Here is a 21,731-nt window from a genome sequence, read left to right as displayed (position 1 = left end):
GTCCCGGGGATGTCAACTTGACACCACAGCTCAAAGAGCTTTTTTTTTCCACAGGAAAAAAAATAGATCTATATCTTGATCTATTTCTAAGGTTTTGCAGTCAGACTTGGGTCACTGCAAGGAAATAACTCAGGCTTCTGGGTCTCATGGCAGCCATGTTTCTCATGATACCCCTGGAAAGACTGTCCATGAGAAGGATACAGTGGTATCTGAAGTCTCTTTGGTTCCATCACCAACACCCTTTGTCATTTCAAATTCCAGTGCAGGGGTTTGTCAAAAAAGAAATCATTTGGTGGAAACAACAGATGTCCTTAAATCCAGGTGTCCCCTTCTCCCTCCCTCTCCTAAGCAGTTAGTCACCACAGATGCCTTGGACTTTGCTTGGGGAGCAGTTTCAGGAGTGAAAAAAAGTGCAGGGTGTGTGGAACACCAGGGACAGATGCAAGCACATAAATATCAGAGTTGCTTGCCATAATCAAGGCACTTAACACTCTGAATCAGCTTTGGATCTCAGGACCTCTTTAAGTTGTTACTGACAGTATCAGCAGTGGGGAACAGTGTTGTACCCCCCTTTGCAGACTAGCCATTTTAACTTGGGATATAGCTTCACAGCACAGTTTCACAATGTAGGCATCCAACATTCCGTCAGAGCAAAATTGTGTGGCAGATATGCTGAGCAGGACTAGGGCCAACCCACACGAATGGACAACTGGATCAGGGGTCTTCCAAAATTTGATCCATCTGTGGGGAGTTCTTCAAGTAAACCTGTTTACCTCTGCCCAGAATTATCAGCTGGCAAGATTCTGTTCCAGGACTTTGTGCAAGAAAGCCTGGTAAACAGATGCCTTTTCTTTTCCTTGGACAGGAATGTTCCTGTGTGTTTTTTTATGCTTTCCACTAATATCCACAGTACTTCTGAAGATTCCAGCTGAATCCCCCAAGATCACTGTGGTGACTTCCTTCTGGCCCAGGCAACCATAGTTTCCTTTCTTTTGGAAATGGCCAGGGGCAATTAGCAAAAGCTTCATCACAAACTGGATCTATTCACACAAAAGCAGGGGTGTTTGATACAGCTTGACATCAGTCAGTTTCAGCTGACTGTCTGGATGATAGGTCTTAATTCCACTTTAGGCACCTGTTTACTGATGCGCAGCAGGTGCCAGGACAAGTAGCAAGAAAACCTGCTACTAGAAAATCATATATTAGCAAATAGAAAATGTTTTCTAGTTGGTGCCAACAACTTAACCCACATCCACTCAGGGTTAGTTGTTCTCTGGTTTTAAAATATTTGTGACTTTCTTATTCCTTTATCAAGGTTCACTTATCGACCATTTCAGCATGTCAGGCATGGATCCTTCCCTTTCAGTGCAGTCTCATGTCAAAATGTTTTTGAAAGGGGTTTTTCCCAAGATGCCTCCAAGTAAACTTGTGGCCCTTCCTTGGGTTCTTAATTTTGTGTCAGAGAAGATAACACTTCTTCCATTTGAACTAACCTTGTTGACTTGAGGTTCTTAACATGGATAACGGTTTTATTGATTGTTCTGACCACTTCAAGAAGAGCATCTGAGTTGCAAGTTTTTATGGTGAGTCAACCCAATCTCATTTTCTACAAGGAGAGGGTTTCTTTGAGAACTAATCCTTTTTTTATTCCTAAAGTGGTATCCAAGTTTACTTTAAGCCAGACTATCCATCTCCCTGTGTTCTTTCCTGAACCTAAAAATGAGGGAGAAAGGATACTCCATACCTTGAGGTGTCCACAAAAACTCCAGTACTGTCTTGATGGAACTAAATCTTTCACATATTTGTCTCAATTGTTCATTCCTTGTGAAGTAAGAAGGGACAACCTGTGTTAAAACAGGCCATTTCTAAATGTTTGTCTAAGGCTATTACTTTTTGTTATACTTGCCTTAACAAAACTATTCCTGGCAGGGTCTGGGGCCTGGCTTCATCTGTTGCTTTTTGGAAAGGGTTGGATTCTAGAAGCTGCTATTTGGTCCTCCATACATACTTTTATGGAGCACTATAAGCTTAATTCCTTCCAGATCAGGCTGTGCTAGGACCATTCTCCAGAGGCCCCTGAACTCTTCTCCTGCTACCTCCCAGATATAGTTAGCTATGATAAGCTACACAAATAATCTACCCATACAGCTAAAGCTACTGCAATATGATCAATATGAAGAACATAGTACAGTTGTGTAAGTAAACTTAACATAACAGTACTTATTTCTTTTTTTGTGTACCTTTTTGTGTGTCACCGTGTAGACGCATATCCCTTTTTCTTTCCCGAGCAATGTCCTGTCAAGGATCTGTCATTTGGCATGAAAGCTCTGAATGACTTGGCACCCAAACATGATTTTTAGTTGGCTCAGCTCAACATGAGATAACTAACAGTTTGCGCATGTGGAAGGTGCTCCGAAGCTTTGGAAGCTGGCCAATTATTATATCCTATGCAGAATATAACCCAAGCAGCTTGGGCGGAACCTGAAGTACATTCTGACTTATTAGTATTATACCCCAGTCAACAAATTAAAATTAACACACACACACTCTCTAACTGGTTTATTGCAGAGCTGATTGATAGTGGTTCTTTTTTATCATTTGAGTTTATTCCTGATTTTTTTGTTATTCTGTTTTATGCCTTTCAGCACTTTAAGTAAAACCAAGATTAACAGTTTGCAGGTGGAGATTTAAGGAACCAGAGTCTTGTTTGGTTCTTGTTTGATTCACTCATTTTCCACCTGCAAACTGTGCGATTCCAAGCCGGTCAGTTAACAGTACAGTGCTTTGTAGGTCAGCCATTGAGAGTCAGTTGTGCCTAGTGGGCTTACCTGGTTAACACATGCTAAGATAAATCAATTAATTAATCCTCCTTAGATTCCATTTGCTGTTCTGGTGCTGTCACATGATGTTCTTCGTGTTTCACTGTTACAGTCATTACATTTGGGTAATCCTGCTGGCAGGTTGCCCTCAGTCGGCCTGAATTCCAGAGTCTTGGGTCCTGCGTCGGCTGCTGTCGCCCCTTCCCTGACGTCAGGTCGTCAGGGGTATAAAAGAAGAATCTAATGCCATTTTCTTCAGTCTTTCTTGCCACGCAGTGCCCGAAGCAGTTTGCAAGTGCCGGTCGGCTGACTCCTGAGATTTTCGTGTTCGTATTTCAGATCCGAAGTCTTCAATAAAGCCAAGTACCCCGTTGGGGAAACTTTTTTCTTGCTCCAGACTGATGTCAGAAAAAGTAAATGTATTTCTTGTGGAAAGCAAATACCACATAAGGACTTTCATTCTTACTGTATTCCTTGCCTAGGCCCTGATCACAACATTTCTGGTTGTCGGTTTTGTGCTTGATTTAACCAACGCACTATTAAGCATCGGTATGATTTTGCTTTAAACTTTTTTGGACGCTCGTTTAATTATCCAGAAATGTCGTCGGGTAGCCATCCGACTACCGGAGTTCACAAAAAACGCAAAGAAAAGGAGAGAGATAAACAACCGAGGCCCAAAACCGACGACGAAGCTTCTCCTAAGCCAGTCGCCGGTTCTCAGTGAGGTGCTTTTGCCGCCCCTGACGCCCGCTACTTTAGAGTCGCAAGCCGCTACCGACTCACGTGGAGTCGGCCATGCCGCTGGAAACTCAAGGTATTGGAGCCTCGGATACTATTCCCTCAGATGGGTCTGGAGCCGCTGAGCAGGCACCGGCTTATGAGGGTGTATTCAGACCTAAACATCTGTACATTATACCGACTTCAGCTTCAAAGGCAAAGACCTAAAGCACCTTCTAAAGCAAAGAAACAAACTCAAGAGCTACAAGGACAGGCCTCTATGCCTAAAAAACAGATGCTCAAAATGGCAGAAGACTTGATAACCTTGATCAGGGGTTCCCATCCCCCTCCTGATAAGGCCTAGGCAAGAGACTGACTATGAATCCTCAGATCAGGTTTCTATTTCTTCTGATTCCTCTTCTGATCAGAAATATTCTCTTCCCCCCTGTGAGGATTCTGATGCTGAAGAATTTATACCTTCAGCTTCTCCTCCAGAGGACTATTCTTTTGGGGAAACCTTGCATACCATGAGGGAGCATTTCCACTGGGAGAGCCAAGATTTTTCAGAATCTAAGAAGAGGCTCAGGGATTTCCTTTTACTACCTCAACACAAGCCTCTAGCCATTCCACCTGTGTTAGACATTGTAGATTATGGTTTTCGGAGTCTAGTCTTACCCCTGACTCCTTACCTCCAGTCCCTGTTAAGCCTGACCGATATTACAGGGTTCCTGACTCTCATAAATTCCTTTTTAAAAACCCTGCTGCAGAGCCAGAAACTATTTCACAGGGTCCCAAAGGAGTTAAGGCTTCCGCTGCAAAAAACCCTACCCCTCTGTCAGGGATTCTAGGGCACTGGATAGATGGGGAAAAAAAGTTTACACATCTGCTACCTTGGCTATAAGGGCCTTAAACTGTCAGTTTCATATGCTCAAATATCAGCAACATGTCATGGCATTGCTTAAACAGAAAATGTTGTTAAACTCTGAATGTGCAGAAAACAAGGAAATGCAGGATTTATTGCATGCAGCTGAACAAGTTGGAAAGTGTACTTTGCAATGTGGTTTTGATTCTTTGGAGGCCTCCTGAAGGGCCACAGTTACGGGTTCTGTAATTAGGAGGCATGCTTGGTTAAAGGAACAAAATCTGCCTGATCATGTCAAAGTTAAATTATTAGATGCACCTTTACAGCATGATACCTTGTTTGGTGTTAAGGCAGAAGACGTGTTAAAGAAAATGGAGGACAAAGCTAAATCTATGCAAACTGTCAAATATTTCTTGCAAGTATAGCCACTTAGGTTTAGTAGACACTGGCCTACAAAGAATTGGTCCTTTCCTGTGTCAGACAGACCTCAAAGGGGCAGATCCAGAAGCCCTAGAGGCAGATCACAGGCGCAAGGTTCATACAGGTCAAAGCAATGGGGTGCTTCTACCTCCAAAGTTTGAGAAGACAAATCACAACCATACAGGTAACAGTCCCAATGACTTCCCCCTGCCTGCACCAAACACTTATCTCCTGGCAGCACCCTTAGGGGGAAAATTAGCACTTTTTTTCTAAAAATTGGCACATTATAACCCAGGACAAATGGGTTCTAAATATAGTGTCACAAGGCTACAAGTTCCATTTCCATACCCTGCCAAAGGCAAACGGCTGGCCAGATCTGCCAAACAATCAATGGGCAGAGGCACAAAAACAAGTCTTATTCCTCATGGACATGGGGGCCATTCAACAAGTACCAGAGCAAGAGCAGGGACAAGGATTTTACTCGACTGTTCTTGGTACCCAGAAAGGACAAGGCGTGGAGACCAATACTGGACCTATCTATTCTGAACACATTCCTGGACATACCAAAATTCAAAATGTTGACTTTGCAGCAGCTTCTGTCCATGCTGGGCAATAATGCTTGGCTTGTGACTTTAGACCTAAAAGAGGCATACCTGCATGTCCCAATCAGACAATCATGCAGAAGATACCTCAGATTCAAGGCTGGATCAATGCATTACCAATTCTCTGCACTGCCATTTGGCTTATCTACTGCGCCCAGGGTCTTTACAAAGTGCCTGGCACCAGTAATTGCATTCTGCAGACAAAGAGAAATACAAACATATTCTTACTTGGACGACTGTTTAATTCAAGCAGAGAACAAGGGCATTCTTCTACAGCATCTGGCGTTTGTGAAAAGACTTCTAACATGCCTAGGGTACACAGTCAACGAAAAGAAATCAAAACTAGTACCCTCTCAAGAGATAATATTCCTGGGTGCAAGCTAAAATACAACTACCCAGATGGCTTATCTCTCACCAGACAAACAAAGGCAACAGACTACCTATTTCAAAATGTTGGCAACAAAAGCCCAGTTATCTGCAAGAAAAATTCTGCAGGCTTTGGGCTTCATGGCATCCTGCATCCTACTAATTCCATATGCAAGACTGCATATGAGGAAACTTCAGTGGTACCTAAAAAGTGTTTGGACTCAACATTGCCACAGCCTGGAAACAATGATTACTGTCATTCCCTGCCTGCAACAGGAATTTTGAGGGTGGGCGAAGGCTTGTCACCAGAACAAGGGACAGCCATTCACATTACCCCCAGCCAGGCAGACACTAACAACGGATGCATCAGATTATGCCTGGGGGGCCCACATGGCAGGAAGATGCATTCAGGGCACATGGTCCTCAAACCAAATGCATCTACATATCAATCAAAAAGAGATGCTAGCTGTCCAAAATGCCCTGATAGCCTTCAAGGACCTACTTCATCCGGGACAACTACTGATAGACAACACCATGGTCATGTGGTATATAAACAAGCAGGGGGGCACACATTCTTTACCCCCCTTTGCAGACTAGCCATGACTTTGTGGGACACAGCATTGACTTACCAAGTTCATCTGCAGGCACAATTCCTGCCAGGAAAGGAAAATACTCTGGCAGACGAACTAAGCAGAAACCTCATGGATCCCCATGAGTGGCAGCTGGATCCACAAGTCTTCAGCAGAATAGCAAGGAAATGGGGATGCCCGGACATAGATCTCATTTGCCTCCCCTTACAACTACCAACTAAAAAGATTTTGCACAAGGACTTATCACAGACAAGCATGGAAAGTGGACGCCCTATCTTTCAGATGGAAAAACCTATCAGTATATGCCTTTCCTCCACTGCCTCTCCTCCCAAGGTACTCCTAAAGGTCAGACAGGAGAAGCCAAAGGTGATACTGATTGCCCCAGACTGGCCCCGCCAGTACTGGTATCCAATCCTAAGGAACTTGTCTCAATGCCCAGCTTGGACCTTACCTCAAATACCTCATCTTCTGTCCCAGCAAAACAATCAGATCTGCACAGCCAACTCAGGACTTTAAACCTGGCAGCATGGTGGGTAATGTAGTCATACAAAACACACCTCTCAGTAAAGCTGTGATGGATGTCATTTTGGAAGCCAGAAGGCCCAGTACTAGAAAATCTTATGCTGGAAAATGGAAGAGATTCTGTGCTTGGAACCAGGCACAAGGAACTGATTGAGCTGTACCAAATATTCTTCAAATTTTGCAATACTTAACTGAGATGCTGGACAAAGGCCTGTCTTTTTCATCAATTAAAATTCATGCCTCTGCCATTTCGGCTCATTACAATACAGAGCCACCAATCTTTTCTCATCCTTTATTAAAACAGTACCTCAGAGGAGCCAAAAATCTAAAGCCTCCAAGGAGATCACCAATACCTGCATGGGACCACAACTATGACTTGGAAAAACTCACCCTGCCTCCTTTTGAGCCAGTTGCTACTGCTGATATAAAGTTTTTATCTTGGAAAACAGCTCTGCTCCTAGCAATAACTTCTGCAAGATGAGTTTCAGAGCTGCAGGCACTCATGGCTGTGGAACCTTTTATCATTTTTTATCCAGACAGTGTCTCTCTGAGGACAAACCCAACATTTATGCCTAAGGTGGTGTCCAGTGTGGCTCTTAACCAAACAAATTCATCTGCCAACTTTTTATCTAAACCCACAGAATAAGGGGGAGAGAATTCTGCATTCTTTAGACATTGACAGCTTAGATAATACTTGGACAGAACCAAAGTTTTCAGGAAGACAGAGCAGTTACTAGTGGCATATGCTGCAGGATCACAAGGAAAGGCCATCTCAAAGCAGACTATTTCAAAGTGGATAGGCCACTGCATTCGTTTCTGCTATTTTCACCATGGCAAGCTAGTGGCCAAGTGCATTAGGCCACATTCAACCAGAGCTGCAGCCACTTCAGCAGCCTTTCTCAGGGGAGTACCAACCAAAGACATTCTAAAGGCTGCTACTTGGAGTTCAGTGCACACCTTTACAAAGCACTGTCATCTGCCACTCTACTCTAAATCCAGGGCAGGCTTTGCCACTGCAGTTCTGCAGGGCCTCATAGCTGCTCCTAATGCTGTTTAGCTCCAGCCTCCCAACCATAGCTTTGGGACTCTACCCAAATGTAATGACTGCAGCAGTGAAACACTAAGAACATGGTACAGTTGTGTACACTTACCATAAATGTAGATGTTCGAGTGTATTCACTGTTGCAGTCCAGGTTACCCACCCGCCATCCCCCTTTCTTCTGATGGAACTTATCTTTCCTTCTCTGATTTATACAACCTGTGTGGTGTATTTGCTTGTAGATGAAGGTAAAGTTTATATTGGTGCATGTATTTTTATATATATAAATTTTGGCTACCCTTTTAGGGGGCACCTGACATCTGGGGCAAGAAAAACTGAAGAAAATGGCGTCGGATGCTTCTTTTATACCCCTGACGACCTGACGTCAGGGAAGGCGTGACAGCAGCCGACGCAGGACCCAAGACTTTGGAATTCAGGCCTACTGAGGGCAACCTGCCAGCAGGATTACCCAAATGTAATGACTGCAACAGTGAATACACTCAAACATCTACATTTATGATAAGTGTACACAACTGTACTTTCTTGGATGCATAGACTCCCTCCTCTCTGTGCTCTCACTGCCAGGTTTGCCTGCTACTCTGTTACTTCTGTATGCCTTACATCAACGAGGCAAGTCTTGGCAGCAGTGCTTGGCTTGTCTGTCCTTGCATTTTTTTCTGAATTACACCAGGTGGCTTATTGTATATCTCTTTATCAGCTCCAGTTTCAGTTATTCCCCCAGTTGCTTGATTTTAAAGGAATTTTCAGTACCTGACTTTAACAGATTTCTAGAAGAATGCCCAATGAGTCCAAACGTCACTCAGCTGACTTGCCTTCCATTATTTTGACTTGGGAGCATTAAATTCCCTGTTTCACAAGCCATATAAACTTGCCTAGGTGACATGATTAATTTTTTCCCATTTAAGTATGAATACCACTGTGGATCTTTTCTGAAAAAAAAAAGGGTTATTGACTCAGTATATCGACTCAATTTAGAGATTTAACAGTAGTAGAATGAATGAATCGGTAATAAGGCACTAAGTGCTTGGACAGTTGTTTACATTTTGTGTTTGTATTTCAGTGTTTAATTGGTTACATCTTGTACAGCATCTTTTCTTAAAACATAAACAGTGTCTCCTACGGCTGATTGTTTTGTTTAATAAATGAATCACAAAATGCACTAAGAAGCATTTATTCTCTGGTTTTGCTTAAATGTATTGCATCAGCTGATTTCGTGGTATGTAGCTAGCAAAGACTCACAATCTCAAGTTGTCAGTTTGTGGACTTGGAAGTACCTTATTCCCTCACCCATCCACATGAAGAGCACCACCATCCCCCAAGATAAAAAGTTATGCTCAAGGTCATGATTCCTTAAAGTTAAAAAGATAACTTTCGACATTGTCCCCCTTTCACTGTTAGTGTACTGTGCAGTGATTTTTCTTGCTGTGTCTTATTTAATGATATTATGTTAATCTTGCCATTTTTACATTTTTGGTGCAGCTGACTGTGACAGGGTTCTTTTCTTTACATGTTACAGAGTCTAGGGAAGTCTTCATCTTCTGCCTCGTTAGTATCAGATTCACCAAAGCAGAGTCAGAAGAGCACTACCTGTACCAGTAGTGTGAGTATTCTGACACTGGTGCAGAGGGTTGCTGGGAATGAAAAGTGCTGTGACTGTGGGAAGCAGGACCCTCGCTGGGCAAGTATTAACCTCGGCATCCTGCTGTGTATAGAGTGCTCTGGGATCCACAGGTAAATTGCTTTCTTTGAATTATGGATATTTGCTCCTTTTTTCTTAATTACTTGTAATAGCAGGTGCAAAAACATTTCAGCTTTTATCATCGGTATCTAAATTGTTTTCTTTTAATGTATTTAAAAACAGCAGTACACAACACCTGAATTTGTCTAGAGCTGGAACGAACCCTAGTTGTTGCAATAAATGTACAAGAGGTTTAAGCATAATCTTTGTTCAGCTAGTAGGATGTGGGTTACTATTGCCAACAGTAAAGATACTGTGAAACAAATGTTGGACAAGTTTGAAAACTTATTATCTAAATATGGAAGGCTGCAATTGGGCAGTCTTTATGATGAGGAAGGTGCAGCTGCTAAACAAGTACCAAAAGGGTTACTTTTTTAAATACCTGAATGTGTTACAAGAAGGTTCACCTTTTCACAGCTAGTTGTTGATGTTTTATTGACAAGATTAGCTTAGAATTCATGGACATTCTAGCAAAGGAAATCATTGCAGTAGTAATTACATTGGATTTGTAGATCAACATGATGGAACGTGACTATTTGGACATCTTTGACAAGATTGATATTGAATGTGGTGTAATAAGTAGTAGTAGGAGGGAGAGAAAAATTGGTTGGGGGTGGAGACCAATATGAAGGCAAATTGGCCTACCCCCCCCCGGTGTTAATTTCACCAATTTGGAGCCAATTATTGACCGATTATACAGGTTTGGACATTAACAGTTCCAACTTTGGTACCAATAATGGAATTTTTTTAGATGAAACAAATGCACCCTGGAGGTCCTTAAGGATCTGGCACAGGAACAAGGACAAGAGCAAGCCTCCTGCAATGGTGTTCACAACCCCAATTGGATGACCACGGGACTCTGCCAGAGTTGGACCGATCTCCCAAGAGGAGGGCCAGGGCTTGCAGACAGCAACAGAGACACCACTGAATATTAGTTCTACAGGTCAAGGTATTTTGTACAAGTTCATTGGTTTTAACATATATAATTATAGTTGCCTTAAAGTTGCCCCTTGTATGGGACCTGTTTTGTAAGGGGTTTACTTTTGCCCCTGGTTCTAAATTCAGCTTAGTGGAGGATTTATTGAATTTGAAGCTTTTTGTTCATAAATTGAATCTGGCATTATTTTAAGTAAAATGGGCAGTCCATTGACCATGCTGGTGGTTTACAGAAAAAAACAGTACTTTCAACCCCCCTCCTCCCACCACTGAACTCTCTTTAGTGGCTTTTGAAGCTGCTTGTGAGAGGAACTTGATATCTTTTAAACCCACCCAATCTTTTTATAATTTAACTAATGAGACAAAGCTGATGAACGAGCTAAGGGGAAACAGGTTGATTAGAATTATGCAACCCGATAAAGGGGGTAGTGCTGTCCTAATGGACTGTTTTATGTATTCCCAAAAAATTTTGCAGTACCTGAACAGTTGTCACACCAATAAAAATAAAATCAGCATAGCCTACTGTTGGATCAATTTTTGGTTAGAGGATATTGTGACCAATTACAGCTTGGACAGTGTTGCTTTTCACTATCTAAAAGTGGACAAGCCAGTGATACCAAGCATTTTTTTGTGATCCATAAGATATACAAGTCTGTAGAAGACGCTCCACTCTGCCTATAGTGGCTGAGCCTGGTTCCAACACTGAACCATTGTGGATTTCACTTTAAAGAATTTTTTTTGTTAAGAAACATGTTAAAGGATATTTGTCATTCTTTAAATGAGTTACATAAAATTCCCTTTGACAAAGATGTGATTTTCCGGTGATAGATGTGAAAGATCTGTTTTTGGTCATCCCTCATCATGAGGATTTCTTATGGTCCCATTATGCCCTAGTAAATAGGTCTGACCTTTCCCAAAGTAGGATCAACTTGTTAGTAGAAGCTATGGCCTTTTTTTTTTTTGACGAGCAAGAGTCAAGTGTGGCCATGGGGGCTTCTGCAGCACCAGTGTTTGCAAATACTTTCCTATGGTGGTGGAAAAAGTTACTTATTTTAAAATCGGATTATGCAGTTAATATTAGAACCTACCTTAGATATTTGGATGATGTCTATATCCTTTAGTCAGATGATTTGGGTAAGTTAAATGACTTTTTGATTCACCTCAGTAACACCACTTCATTCTTGGTGTTCAAAGGGCAGTTTGATGCAAATAAAGTAGACTGTTTGGATGTCACTGTTATGAAAAATGTTACCAACTGTTTTTCCTCTACTGTTTTCAGGAAGGAGACCTATTCAGACAGTCTTTTACATTACAACACCTGCCACCCCCCATGGCAAAAGAAGAACTTGGTAGAGTCATTTCATTAGGTTGTCCTGTCTCATTTTTGATGAAGCATTTTTGGATGAAGTTAACAAGATCAGAATATTTCCCCACTGATTTTATTGAGGTTCTCAAGAACAGAATTATTAATGACAGGCCACACCGTTACAGACCAGTATTGAAGTATGGCCTCATTGGGTGACCACAGTGGTGCAGCAGGTGGCGTTCCCACCTCACAGCAAGCAATTCTCCAGTTTGATTCTCGTATGGGGTGCCTTGTGTGCGGAGTCTGCATGTCCTCCCTGCAGTCATGTGGGATTCCTCTGGGTGCTCCGGTTACCTCCTACATCCCAAAGATATGCTGAAGTTGGATTGGACACTCTAAATTGTCCCTAGGTATGAGTGTGTGAGTTTGTGTGTGTGTGTGTGTGTGTGTGTGTGTGTGTGTGTGTGTGTGTGTGTGTGTGTGTGTGTGTGTGTGTGTGTGTGTGTGTGTGTGTGTGTGTCTGTGCGTGTGTGTGTGTGTGTCTGTGCGTGTCTGTGCGTGTGTGTGCGTGTCTGTGTGCGTGTGCCTTCTGTGGAAGGTTGGGTGGCGGGCTGGCAACTTGACACCATAAAACTTCACTGCCTATCGTTCTGCTGACCATTGGTCTGCTGTGGTGACCCCTAATAGGAAAAGAAGAAGATTGACGTATGGCCTTATTGATTTGGAAATCCAGGCTAATGCAGTGGCAGATGACAAGCACAGGTTCATTTGTGACAGTGAAACCAGGAAATTTATCATTAGGGTCATGGTTTATGGCTTCAGTGAGGCCACTATAGAGGTGAAAACTATCTTCCAGTGGAATTGGCAGAATTTTATAACACAAGATCTGAGCTCACTTTTCAGTAATAGCCCCATTATGGTGTTTAGAACAGGGACATTTAAAAAAATGAAAAAGGCAGTAGAAGCAAGTTCAACAACAGTTTGGCTTCTAAGGGCATGTCCAGATGTGGTGCATGTGCCCAGTGTAGGTACATTGCAGAAGGAGCAAACTTTGCGGTTGGGATTTTATTTTCTCAAGGCAATTAATGCTTTAAAAGTTAGAATTTTCCAACAGACATGTGCAGTTAGCAAAAGGGATGACAGCAGTGCACTATATAAACATTCCAAGGATTGTCAGAATTTCAAGACATTCACATTCTGTGTTTTGGAGAAAGTTATGTTTGATGTGGGGGCAGTAATTGGGAGGTTTATGTTGAAAAATCCGAACTACATTGGAAAGTGTTGTTAGTTGTCACTAACCCCCCCCCCTCCCCCCAGTATAGGGTGTCTATTAATAGTTTTCTATTCTTCAGAAGGATGAAAATTTAATTGTTTGGTGCAATTTAAATTTTATTTTTATACTAAGGTGGTTTTATAACTTTTCGGTGTTTAATATTTCTGACCTTTTAATCATTTTTTGATTTATATTCCTTTTTTTATCTGTTATTTTTGAACTCTTTACAAGGTTTTAGTATTTTATAAATGCAGTTCAATGCTTCCACCACAAGATGGCACTGGATTTAATGGTTATAAAAGGATGATCTATGGGGAGATTTTTGTCTTAAGAAGTTCACCTCATTTGTAGTGGACGAAAGCACTTATGAATTAAACTTTTTGGGAGTGTCTTTTTAGTTTGTACAGTTGTGGACAGAATCTTTGGTTATATAAATATATATATATATATATATATATGGGCTCATGTTAGATCACGAAAATCCACATCCCCGACGACTGGATCACCGAGACGAGATCGCAGACACCACACATCCCCGACAAAGGTAAGTATATGTATTGCAGAATGGAATCTATTCCCGTGTCCATAATACACTTAAAAATAAACAGATGTGTGTAGCACGGATGCAAGCCCCCCTGCACACCCCCCTACTTAAATATATTAACTCTGAGATCACACTACATTGTGGAAATGGGAATACATCCCATTCTGCACTACTCACCATTGTCGGGGATGTGTGGTGTCGGCGATCTTGTCTCGGTGATCCGTTCGTGGGGGGTGTGGATTTTCGTGGATCTAACATGAAACCACATATCTATATATATATATATATATATATATATATATATGTGTGTGTGTGTGTATTTGCTGTGCTGTATTTCACTGGTCTCATGTTGCTAAAAGTTGCAGTGAAGCAAAAAATCCTGTGCTGCTGAAATCATGCAGTGATGCACAGAATCCCAACCTGGAAATAATCTAAAATGCAGCAGGCACGACACACAAATTCAAACAGGTCTGGGTGGTTGTTTTCCTGAGAGCAAGGTAAAGTTATTCTCCTCTTCAGATCTTTTGGTTTCTCGTGGAAATGGCAATTAAGCACACTTAAGACCCTTTTTGAAATAACTATTTTTTTTTTTGCAATGTATAAGAAACATTTGGTACTTACGTATTATCGCAACCACATTTTCAACGGCAATAGCGGTTGCCTAATGATCCTGTAATATGGTCTTTACTGTTGTACAAATTTAGTATAATGTGTGTCCTTGTAGCATAACAGTTTTTTCATGTACTGATAAGAAGAACATTTCCAAAAGATAGTGCTCGTGTTTCATTCTGCACTTAACTGACAGCATTTCTGTTATTTGCTGCTGCTGGCCATCTCTTTCTCGGGGCAATGGCAATCAATGTTGTCCATGTACTATTATTTCCACCACAATGGAATACAAAACCAACGAATGACCAAAGCACATCATGACAGCATTAAATGAAGTAAATGCTCATTGTAGTACAATGTGTATTTATCACAATATGCCCCCTTCACACAGCCAAACACATCAGTATTTCCAACTGTCTGATGTAAAGACAACCACGCCATCAGCTGCCAGCCACATCCACCCGCAGAATTTCCAATCATTAACAATGCAATGGTTCATTACGCACCGCTTACAACTATGGTTACATATAAGCAAGTGTAGGTAAAAGCAAATTCTTAGTGTCTGTGTCTTACCTCTGTGAAACAAGAATGGTTACAAATAAGCAAGTGTAGCTACATTTTGTCAGTGTCCGTCTTTTACTTTTGTGAAGAATTCCTTGTAAAAATTTTAAAAAAATCCAAACGATAGTACGATAGCAGCCATGCAGACTGTACCGTGCATGTGTAATCCCCAGATAACAGGGACAGACTCCTTTTCAAACTCCTAAAAGCAATGTGAAGGTTTTTGTCTGTATTACGCATTTACAAAAAACAGTAAAGTTGTTTCATCCACTCCTATCCGTGGTAGTATGCGCAATTCGCAACCGCAAAAATGTGGTTGCGATAATACGCAAGTACTAAACATTTTATAAAGCATTTTGAAACACTGAAATGCAAAGTCAGACAGATCTTGGTGTCTCTTTCCCAGAGAGTAAGAATTAGGTAGGATAATTATCACCTTCAGATCTTTTTGTTGTGGTGGCAGTAGCCATTAAGCAAACCAGAGATCTTTGGCACCTTCCGGACATTAGAAAAGAACAGCTTTTGCAGTGAGTATAAGAGGAATAATACCAATTACTTGTTTCCCATTTTTCCTTCTATTTTATTTCTACACTGTTTTTAAACTCTGCGTTTATTTTATCTCACTCACTAGCTATCCCTTTTGAAAAAAAATTCTATATTCTCTAATAATTCTTAAATCAATTCCACTACCCATTCATTAAATTCCTTCCTTTTTAATAAGTAAGCATGAAAGTGCCATTGTCTCATTTTAACTTCATTACCATGCATCTTTATCTTAGATTTTATTGCTGTATGATATGAAATAGTTAATTGGATGCATCTCAGAACTTTCCGTTTATAGTCATGCTCCTGTGAAATTTAATTTTCTTTTCAGTCTAATCCAGTTAATGTGCCTTGAAGTATAATATGTAAATTCTGTCTCGAGTTCCTACTACTGAATTCACATCTTCAACACAAAATATTCTCATATATTTCTTCAAAAATCTGCTGTTTTTTTCTATATTTTCCCTTTTAGTTCCCCCTAATAAATCATCACTCTCACAAATCAAGTTCCATTCCCTACTCATAATTAATACTCCTTGCTGAAAGCTGAACAGTTTTACCAAATGTCTCTCAAGCACCATGATAGTAGTTTAGGGTGTGGGTGTGGGTGTGTGTGCGTGTGTGTGTGATATTTATATGTACACACACACACACACACACACACACACACATATATATACACACACATGCCTGTGTAAACCTTCTCCTCTGCCAGTAACCCCTTACTACCACAAATCTACCATTATTATCTTGTTCCCTTCTTGGGTCACTGTTGTAGCCCCTCTTTCAATTATCACTCTTGTTTTCCTTTGTCCCTGATAGTTCTGCAAAATGTCCAGTCTGAAGTCCTTTCTTTGACAAATTCATATGCTCATTTCTGTCCAGTTGTGTCTCCTATGATATTGCTGTTTGCACCTTACATTTCCTAACATAATTCTGCACGGTTTGCTTTTCTGTCTGTACCTATAAGGTCCTTTATATTCTGTGATAATATGAGCGAAAAAGTCATTATGACCAAAGGTCATTACACCCACCTGTTATACACAATTCTTTTATTTCCAGCTTTCAACTTACATGCATGCACACGCTAATCTTTGGCAGGCTAATCTCTTAAGCATCTGCTTCTTCTTCTCTCCATTTTGAATCTGTGTCACGTTTTTCAGGACTTTTCGCTACAATGAAAACACTCAAGCAAAAAATTAAGTATAATTTTCCATCCCATTTTAAATACTGTTAAACAGAACTGTACAGATCTTTAACACATTTTCCCTTCCAACTGCCAGAAACAAGAATACCATACAACAAACACAAAACTATGTACATTGTCAGAAATAAATATCAGCCCTCCAGATAGGAGTAGTTGCCTCACACTGATGTCTACACTTTTAGGCATTACCTATTCTAAAATTATAATCTTGTTAAAATGCATTTTACAGCCAGTGCTTCTACTTATGATTGCTTTCTGTTCTTTTCTTATCTCTATTTCCCTTGCAAATGTGAAAAACAGCTTACAAGTTTGCGGTAAACATTCATTTTTAGCCCAAAGAAAATGTACACTGGCTACCATTAATACATATAACACTGCACAGTTTTATTTATTTAAAGTATTAAGACTGTTGAGGAGGCAACTACTTGTATTTCTTATCTACTTTCCAAATCTTCAAACTTAATTTTTCACTGAAATGTTTGCTGATGTACCTGTAAATATTAATTACACTGAACCTGTTACATGTATCTGAAATCGGAACTCCTGTCATCCGCATTCAGCTTGGAACAGACACATGGTTATGTACATTTTCAGCAAATGAATTTTACTCCTCCAGTTAGGAATAGTTGCCCGAAAATGGATGGCTGCACCTACAAGCATTACCTAATCTAAACTGAAGGTTATCCATATTATGACCCATATTACAGCCTGTGGTCTCACTTTCACTGATTGATATCTGTTTTGCTCTCTCTATTCCCCTCATAGATGTGAAAAAAACAATAAACATATTTTAGCCATAAGAAAAAGTACACTGGCTACCTTTAAACAAATAAATTAAATTGTGCACTGTTCTATTAAATGCATTAAAGTATTTAGACTTCTGGGGAGGCTACCAGTGGCTACTATTTCTCATTTACTTCTCAAAGTTCCAAACTATTATTTCACTGAACTCCTTGCCACTGTACCTTTAAATGTTACATTTCTCACAGTACATAGTAATCATAAGTCTCAAAATTAATTACTTACTTTTGCACTCACCTCATCTCCAGTGAGAAAAAAGTAGCAACTTTGCAGATAGGCAAAATAATCTTTGTAAATATCAAATTTGATTATATTTTTCTAAAAAAAAAAATAATTTACAGAACAATTACATAGAAGAGGTCCATAAAATGAAACTTAGACTGCATCAGTGAAGTTGGGATTATCTGGATTAACTTTAAATATATGGAAGTTCTGTGCATTAAAATAGTTCTATATTTGGATGAGAGAACAAATTTTGTCAAGGATGTGTTTTGTTTGCAGAAGAACTTAGATGTATGTAGGTTCCATTTTATGTTCCTTTTAATGTTCTAAATAGATATACTGATTTTAATTAGGTATCAGTATCCACAAAATATCTGCGGTGGTGGTGCTGCGGTAATGTTGTCGCCTCACAGTAAGACTCTGTCCGGTTCGATTCTCAGCTAGAGCGTCTTCTGCGTGGAGACATGCATGAATGGGCGTACCTTTGTTGAAGGTTGTGCATCAGGGCTGGTAACTCGGCACGTAAAAATCAACTACCAATCATTAGCGGATCGGAGTTCCGCTGTGGCGACCCCTAACCGGGAAAAGCCGAAAGACACAACAACAACAATCAGTGTCCACAAAATAATGTGCTGTGGACAATGTACTTGTAGCTGCCATTTAACCTGGTAACATTATATCTGATATTGTTAATACTCGTTAATTCCTTACGCATGGGCATCGGTTCAGACCTCGGAACCGAGCCGGCCATTTTCCAAGCTCGCGTCCGCTTCAAACTCTCGAGTTAAACTCTTACCCACAATCCCCCTCTCCCTGTTACCTCAGATTTTGTTTGCCGTGTTGCCATTTGGTCATGTCAAGCTGCTTCTCTTGAGCTAAGTACAGTTATTTGTTGTCTAATAGTCATTTATATTACTTTTCTGTCAGAAAAGTTTCTATTTCATTGTCTCTTACCCTATCGCATCTAGTGACCATATTTTCTTGAGTATTTCTTCTCTTTTCTCTACTTTTTTACCGTGAGGTATTTCTCCCCTTACCATCGTTGGTAATCTTCCCTTTTTTTTTTTTCATATCTTCGGGTATTCTTTTGTACCATTGCTGGTACCCTTTTCTGCTATTTAATTTTACTATCATGGCAGATAAGAAAGGTAGTCCGGGGTTTAAACGGTGTTCTGATTGTGGACACAAACTACCCACATCTGATGCACACTCTTTGTCTGTTTATTGTTTGGGGAAATCCCACTTATCTGTTGACCCGCACTGTACTATCTGTGAAAACTTTTTAAATAGAACTTTGTTGGAAAGGAAAAACAAGTTGTTGCTGAAGGGGCTTCTTAAATCTCCCTTTTCAGAGGCTATTTCTGGGTCGGAGGCCTCAACCCCTCCTAGAGCCCATAAGAAAATCTTGGATGTTCTTCGTGTTTCACTGTTGCAGTCATTACATTTGGGTAATCTGCTGGCAGGTTGCCCTCAGTCGGCCTGAATTCCAGAGTCTTGGGTCCTGCGTCGGTTGCTGTCCTCTTCCATGACGTCAGGTCGTCAGGGGTATAAAACATGCAGCCGACGCCATCTTCTTTAGTCTTTCTTGTCGCGCGGTACCCAAAGCAGAAGCATTTCACAAGTGCCGGTCGACCGACTACTGAAATATTCGAGTTTGAGTTTCAGAACCAAAGTCTTCACTAAAGCTAAGTACCCCACTGGGGAAACTTTTTTCTTGCTTTTTACCGATGTCAGAAAAAGTTAATAATTGTATTACTTGTGGGAAGCAAATACCTCATAAGGATTTCCATTTATACTGTATTCCTTGCCTAGTCCCCGATCACAACGTGCCTGGCTGTGAGTTTTGTGCCAGATTTAACCAACGCACTATTAAGCGTCTGTATATTTTTGCATCAAAGTATTTTGGAAACAGATTTAACTACCCAGAAATGTTGTCGGATAACAATCCGACTACCGGAGTACATAAAAAACACAAAGAAGAGGACAGAGAAAGGCAGTCGAGATCCAAAACCGATGACTAAGCTTCTCCTAAGCCGTTTGCCGGTATTCAGTGAGGCGCTTTTGCAGCCCCTGATACCGGCTACCTTCGAGTCACAGGCCTCTACCGACACCCATGTGGAGTCCGTCATGCCGCAAGATACTCAAGTTACTGGGACGACGGATGTATCTCCCTCGGATGAGTCCGGAGCCGCTGAGCAGGCACTGGCTTTTGTGGGTGTATTCAGAACTCAACATTTGTATATCAAACCGACGACAGCTGCAAAACCAAAGACAAAATCAACTTCTAAAACTAAAAAAAACGATGCACGAGTCACGTGCACAGGCCTCTATGCCTAAAAAACAGATGATCAAAATGGCTGAAGACCTTATTAACTTGATCAGGGGTACCCATCCCCCTCCAGATAAGAGGCCTAGGCAGGACACTGATTATGAATCTTCAGATCAGGTTTCTATTTCTTCTGATTCCTCTTCTGATCAGGAATTTATCTATACCTCCCTATGAGGATTCTGATGCTGAGGAGTCTATTCCATCTGCATCTCCTCTTGAGGATTATTCATTTGGAGAAACCTTGCATACTTTGAGGGAGCATTTTCACTGGGAGAGTCAAGACTTCTCAGAATCAAAAAAGAAGCTCAGGGGTTTCCTCCTTCTCCCTCAGCACAAGCCTTTAGCCATTCCCCCTGTTTTAGACATTGTGGATGATGTGTTTTCGGAGTCTAGCTTGACACCTGACTCCTTACCTCCGGCTCCCAGTAAGCCTGACAGATATTACAGGGTCCCTGACTCACATAAATTTTTATTTAGAAGCCCTGCTGCTGATCCTGAAACTATTTAACAGGGTCCAAAGGGAGTAGCAAAAAGTCCTACACCCTCTGACAGAGATTCAAGGGCACTAGACAGATGGGGGAAAAAGGTTTATACATCTGCAACCTTGGCAATATGGGCCTTAAACTGTCAATTTCATATGCTTAAGTACCACCAACATGTTATGGGATTGCTGAAACAGAAAATGATGTTGATTTCAGAATGCGCAGAAAATAAAGAATTGCAGGAATTATTGCATGCAGCTGAACAAGTTGGAAAGCATACTTTGCAATGTGGCTTTGATTCCGTAGAGGCCTCCTGCAGGGCCGCAGTTACTGGATCTGTGATTAGGAGGCATGCCTGGTTAAAGGAACAAAATTTGCTTGATCATGTTAAAGCTAAATTGCTAGATGCACCTTTACAGCATGATTCTCTGTTTGGTATTAAGGCAGAAGAGGTTTTAAAGAAAATGGAAGACAAAGCTAAGTCTATGCAAACTGTTAGACTTCTTACAAGTGCAGCCACCAAGATTCAGTAGACACTGGCCTACAAAAAATTGGTCCTTTCCTGTGTCAGACCGAGCTCAAAGGGGCAAATCCAGACTCCCTAAGGGTTCCAGATATCAGGCGCAAGATTCATACAGGTCAAAGCAATGGGGCGCTTCCACCTCCAAATCTGGAGGAGATCAAGCGCAAACCTACAGAAAGCAATCCCAATGACTTCCCTCTGCCAATACCAAGCACTTATCTTTTGGCAGCACCCATAGGGGGAAAATTAGCACTTTTTGCTCAAAATTGGCAGTTAATAACCCAGGACAAGTGGGTATTAAATATTGTATCACAGGGATACAGATTCCATTTCCACACTCTGCCAATGGCAGATGGTTGGCCGGATCTGCCAAAAAATCAATGGGCAGAGGCACAGAAACAGGTTACGTCCCTCATGGATATGGGGGCCATTCAGACAGTACCAGAACAGGAAAAAGGACAAGGTTTTTACTCGACTGTTCTTGGTACCCAGAAAGGATAAGGCCTGGTGGCCAATACTGGATTTTTCGATTTTGAAACACATACCTGGACATTCCAAAATTCAAAATGCTGACTTTGCAGCAGCTTCTGCCCATGCTGGGCAAGAATGGCTTGGCTGGTGACTTTAGACCTAAAAGAGGCATACCTGCATGTCCCAGTAAGACAGTCGTGCAGAAGATACCTCAGATTCAAGGCTGGC

The 21,731-nt window shown here is 41.1% G+C and overlaps 1 protein-coding gene across 1 annotated transcript in view; it reads left to right on the top strand.

Annotated features, from left to right (window-relative positions):
* The window catches only part of LOC122793960 (arf-GAP with coiled-coil, ANK repeat and PH domain-containing protein 2-like), a 930,687-nt gene that overhangs the window by 427,307 nt on the left and 481,649 nt on the right, over positions 1-21,731 (top strand). The window contains exon 9 of the mRNA XM_044062015.1: positions 9,475-9,689. Coding sequence (XP_043917950.1) covers positions 9,475-9,689 — 215 coding nt within the window. The remainder of the gene's footprint in view (positions 1-9,474; positions 9,690-21,731) is intronic.

Source organism: Protopterus annectens, chromosome 2.part1, assembly GCF_019279795.1.
Source record: "Protopterus annectens isolate FY-2018-M chromosome 2.part1, PAN1.0, whole genome shotgun sequence".
Classification (NCBI taxonomy): domain Eukaryota; kingdom Metazoa; phylum Chordata; order Ceratodontiformes; family Protopteridae; genus Protopterus; species Protopterus annectens.
The sequence above is the reverse complement of the archived record's forward strand: the minus strand, read 5'-3'. Positions and strand labels throughout refer to the sequence as shown.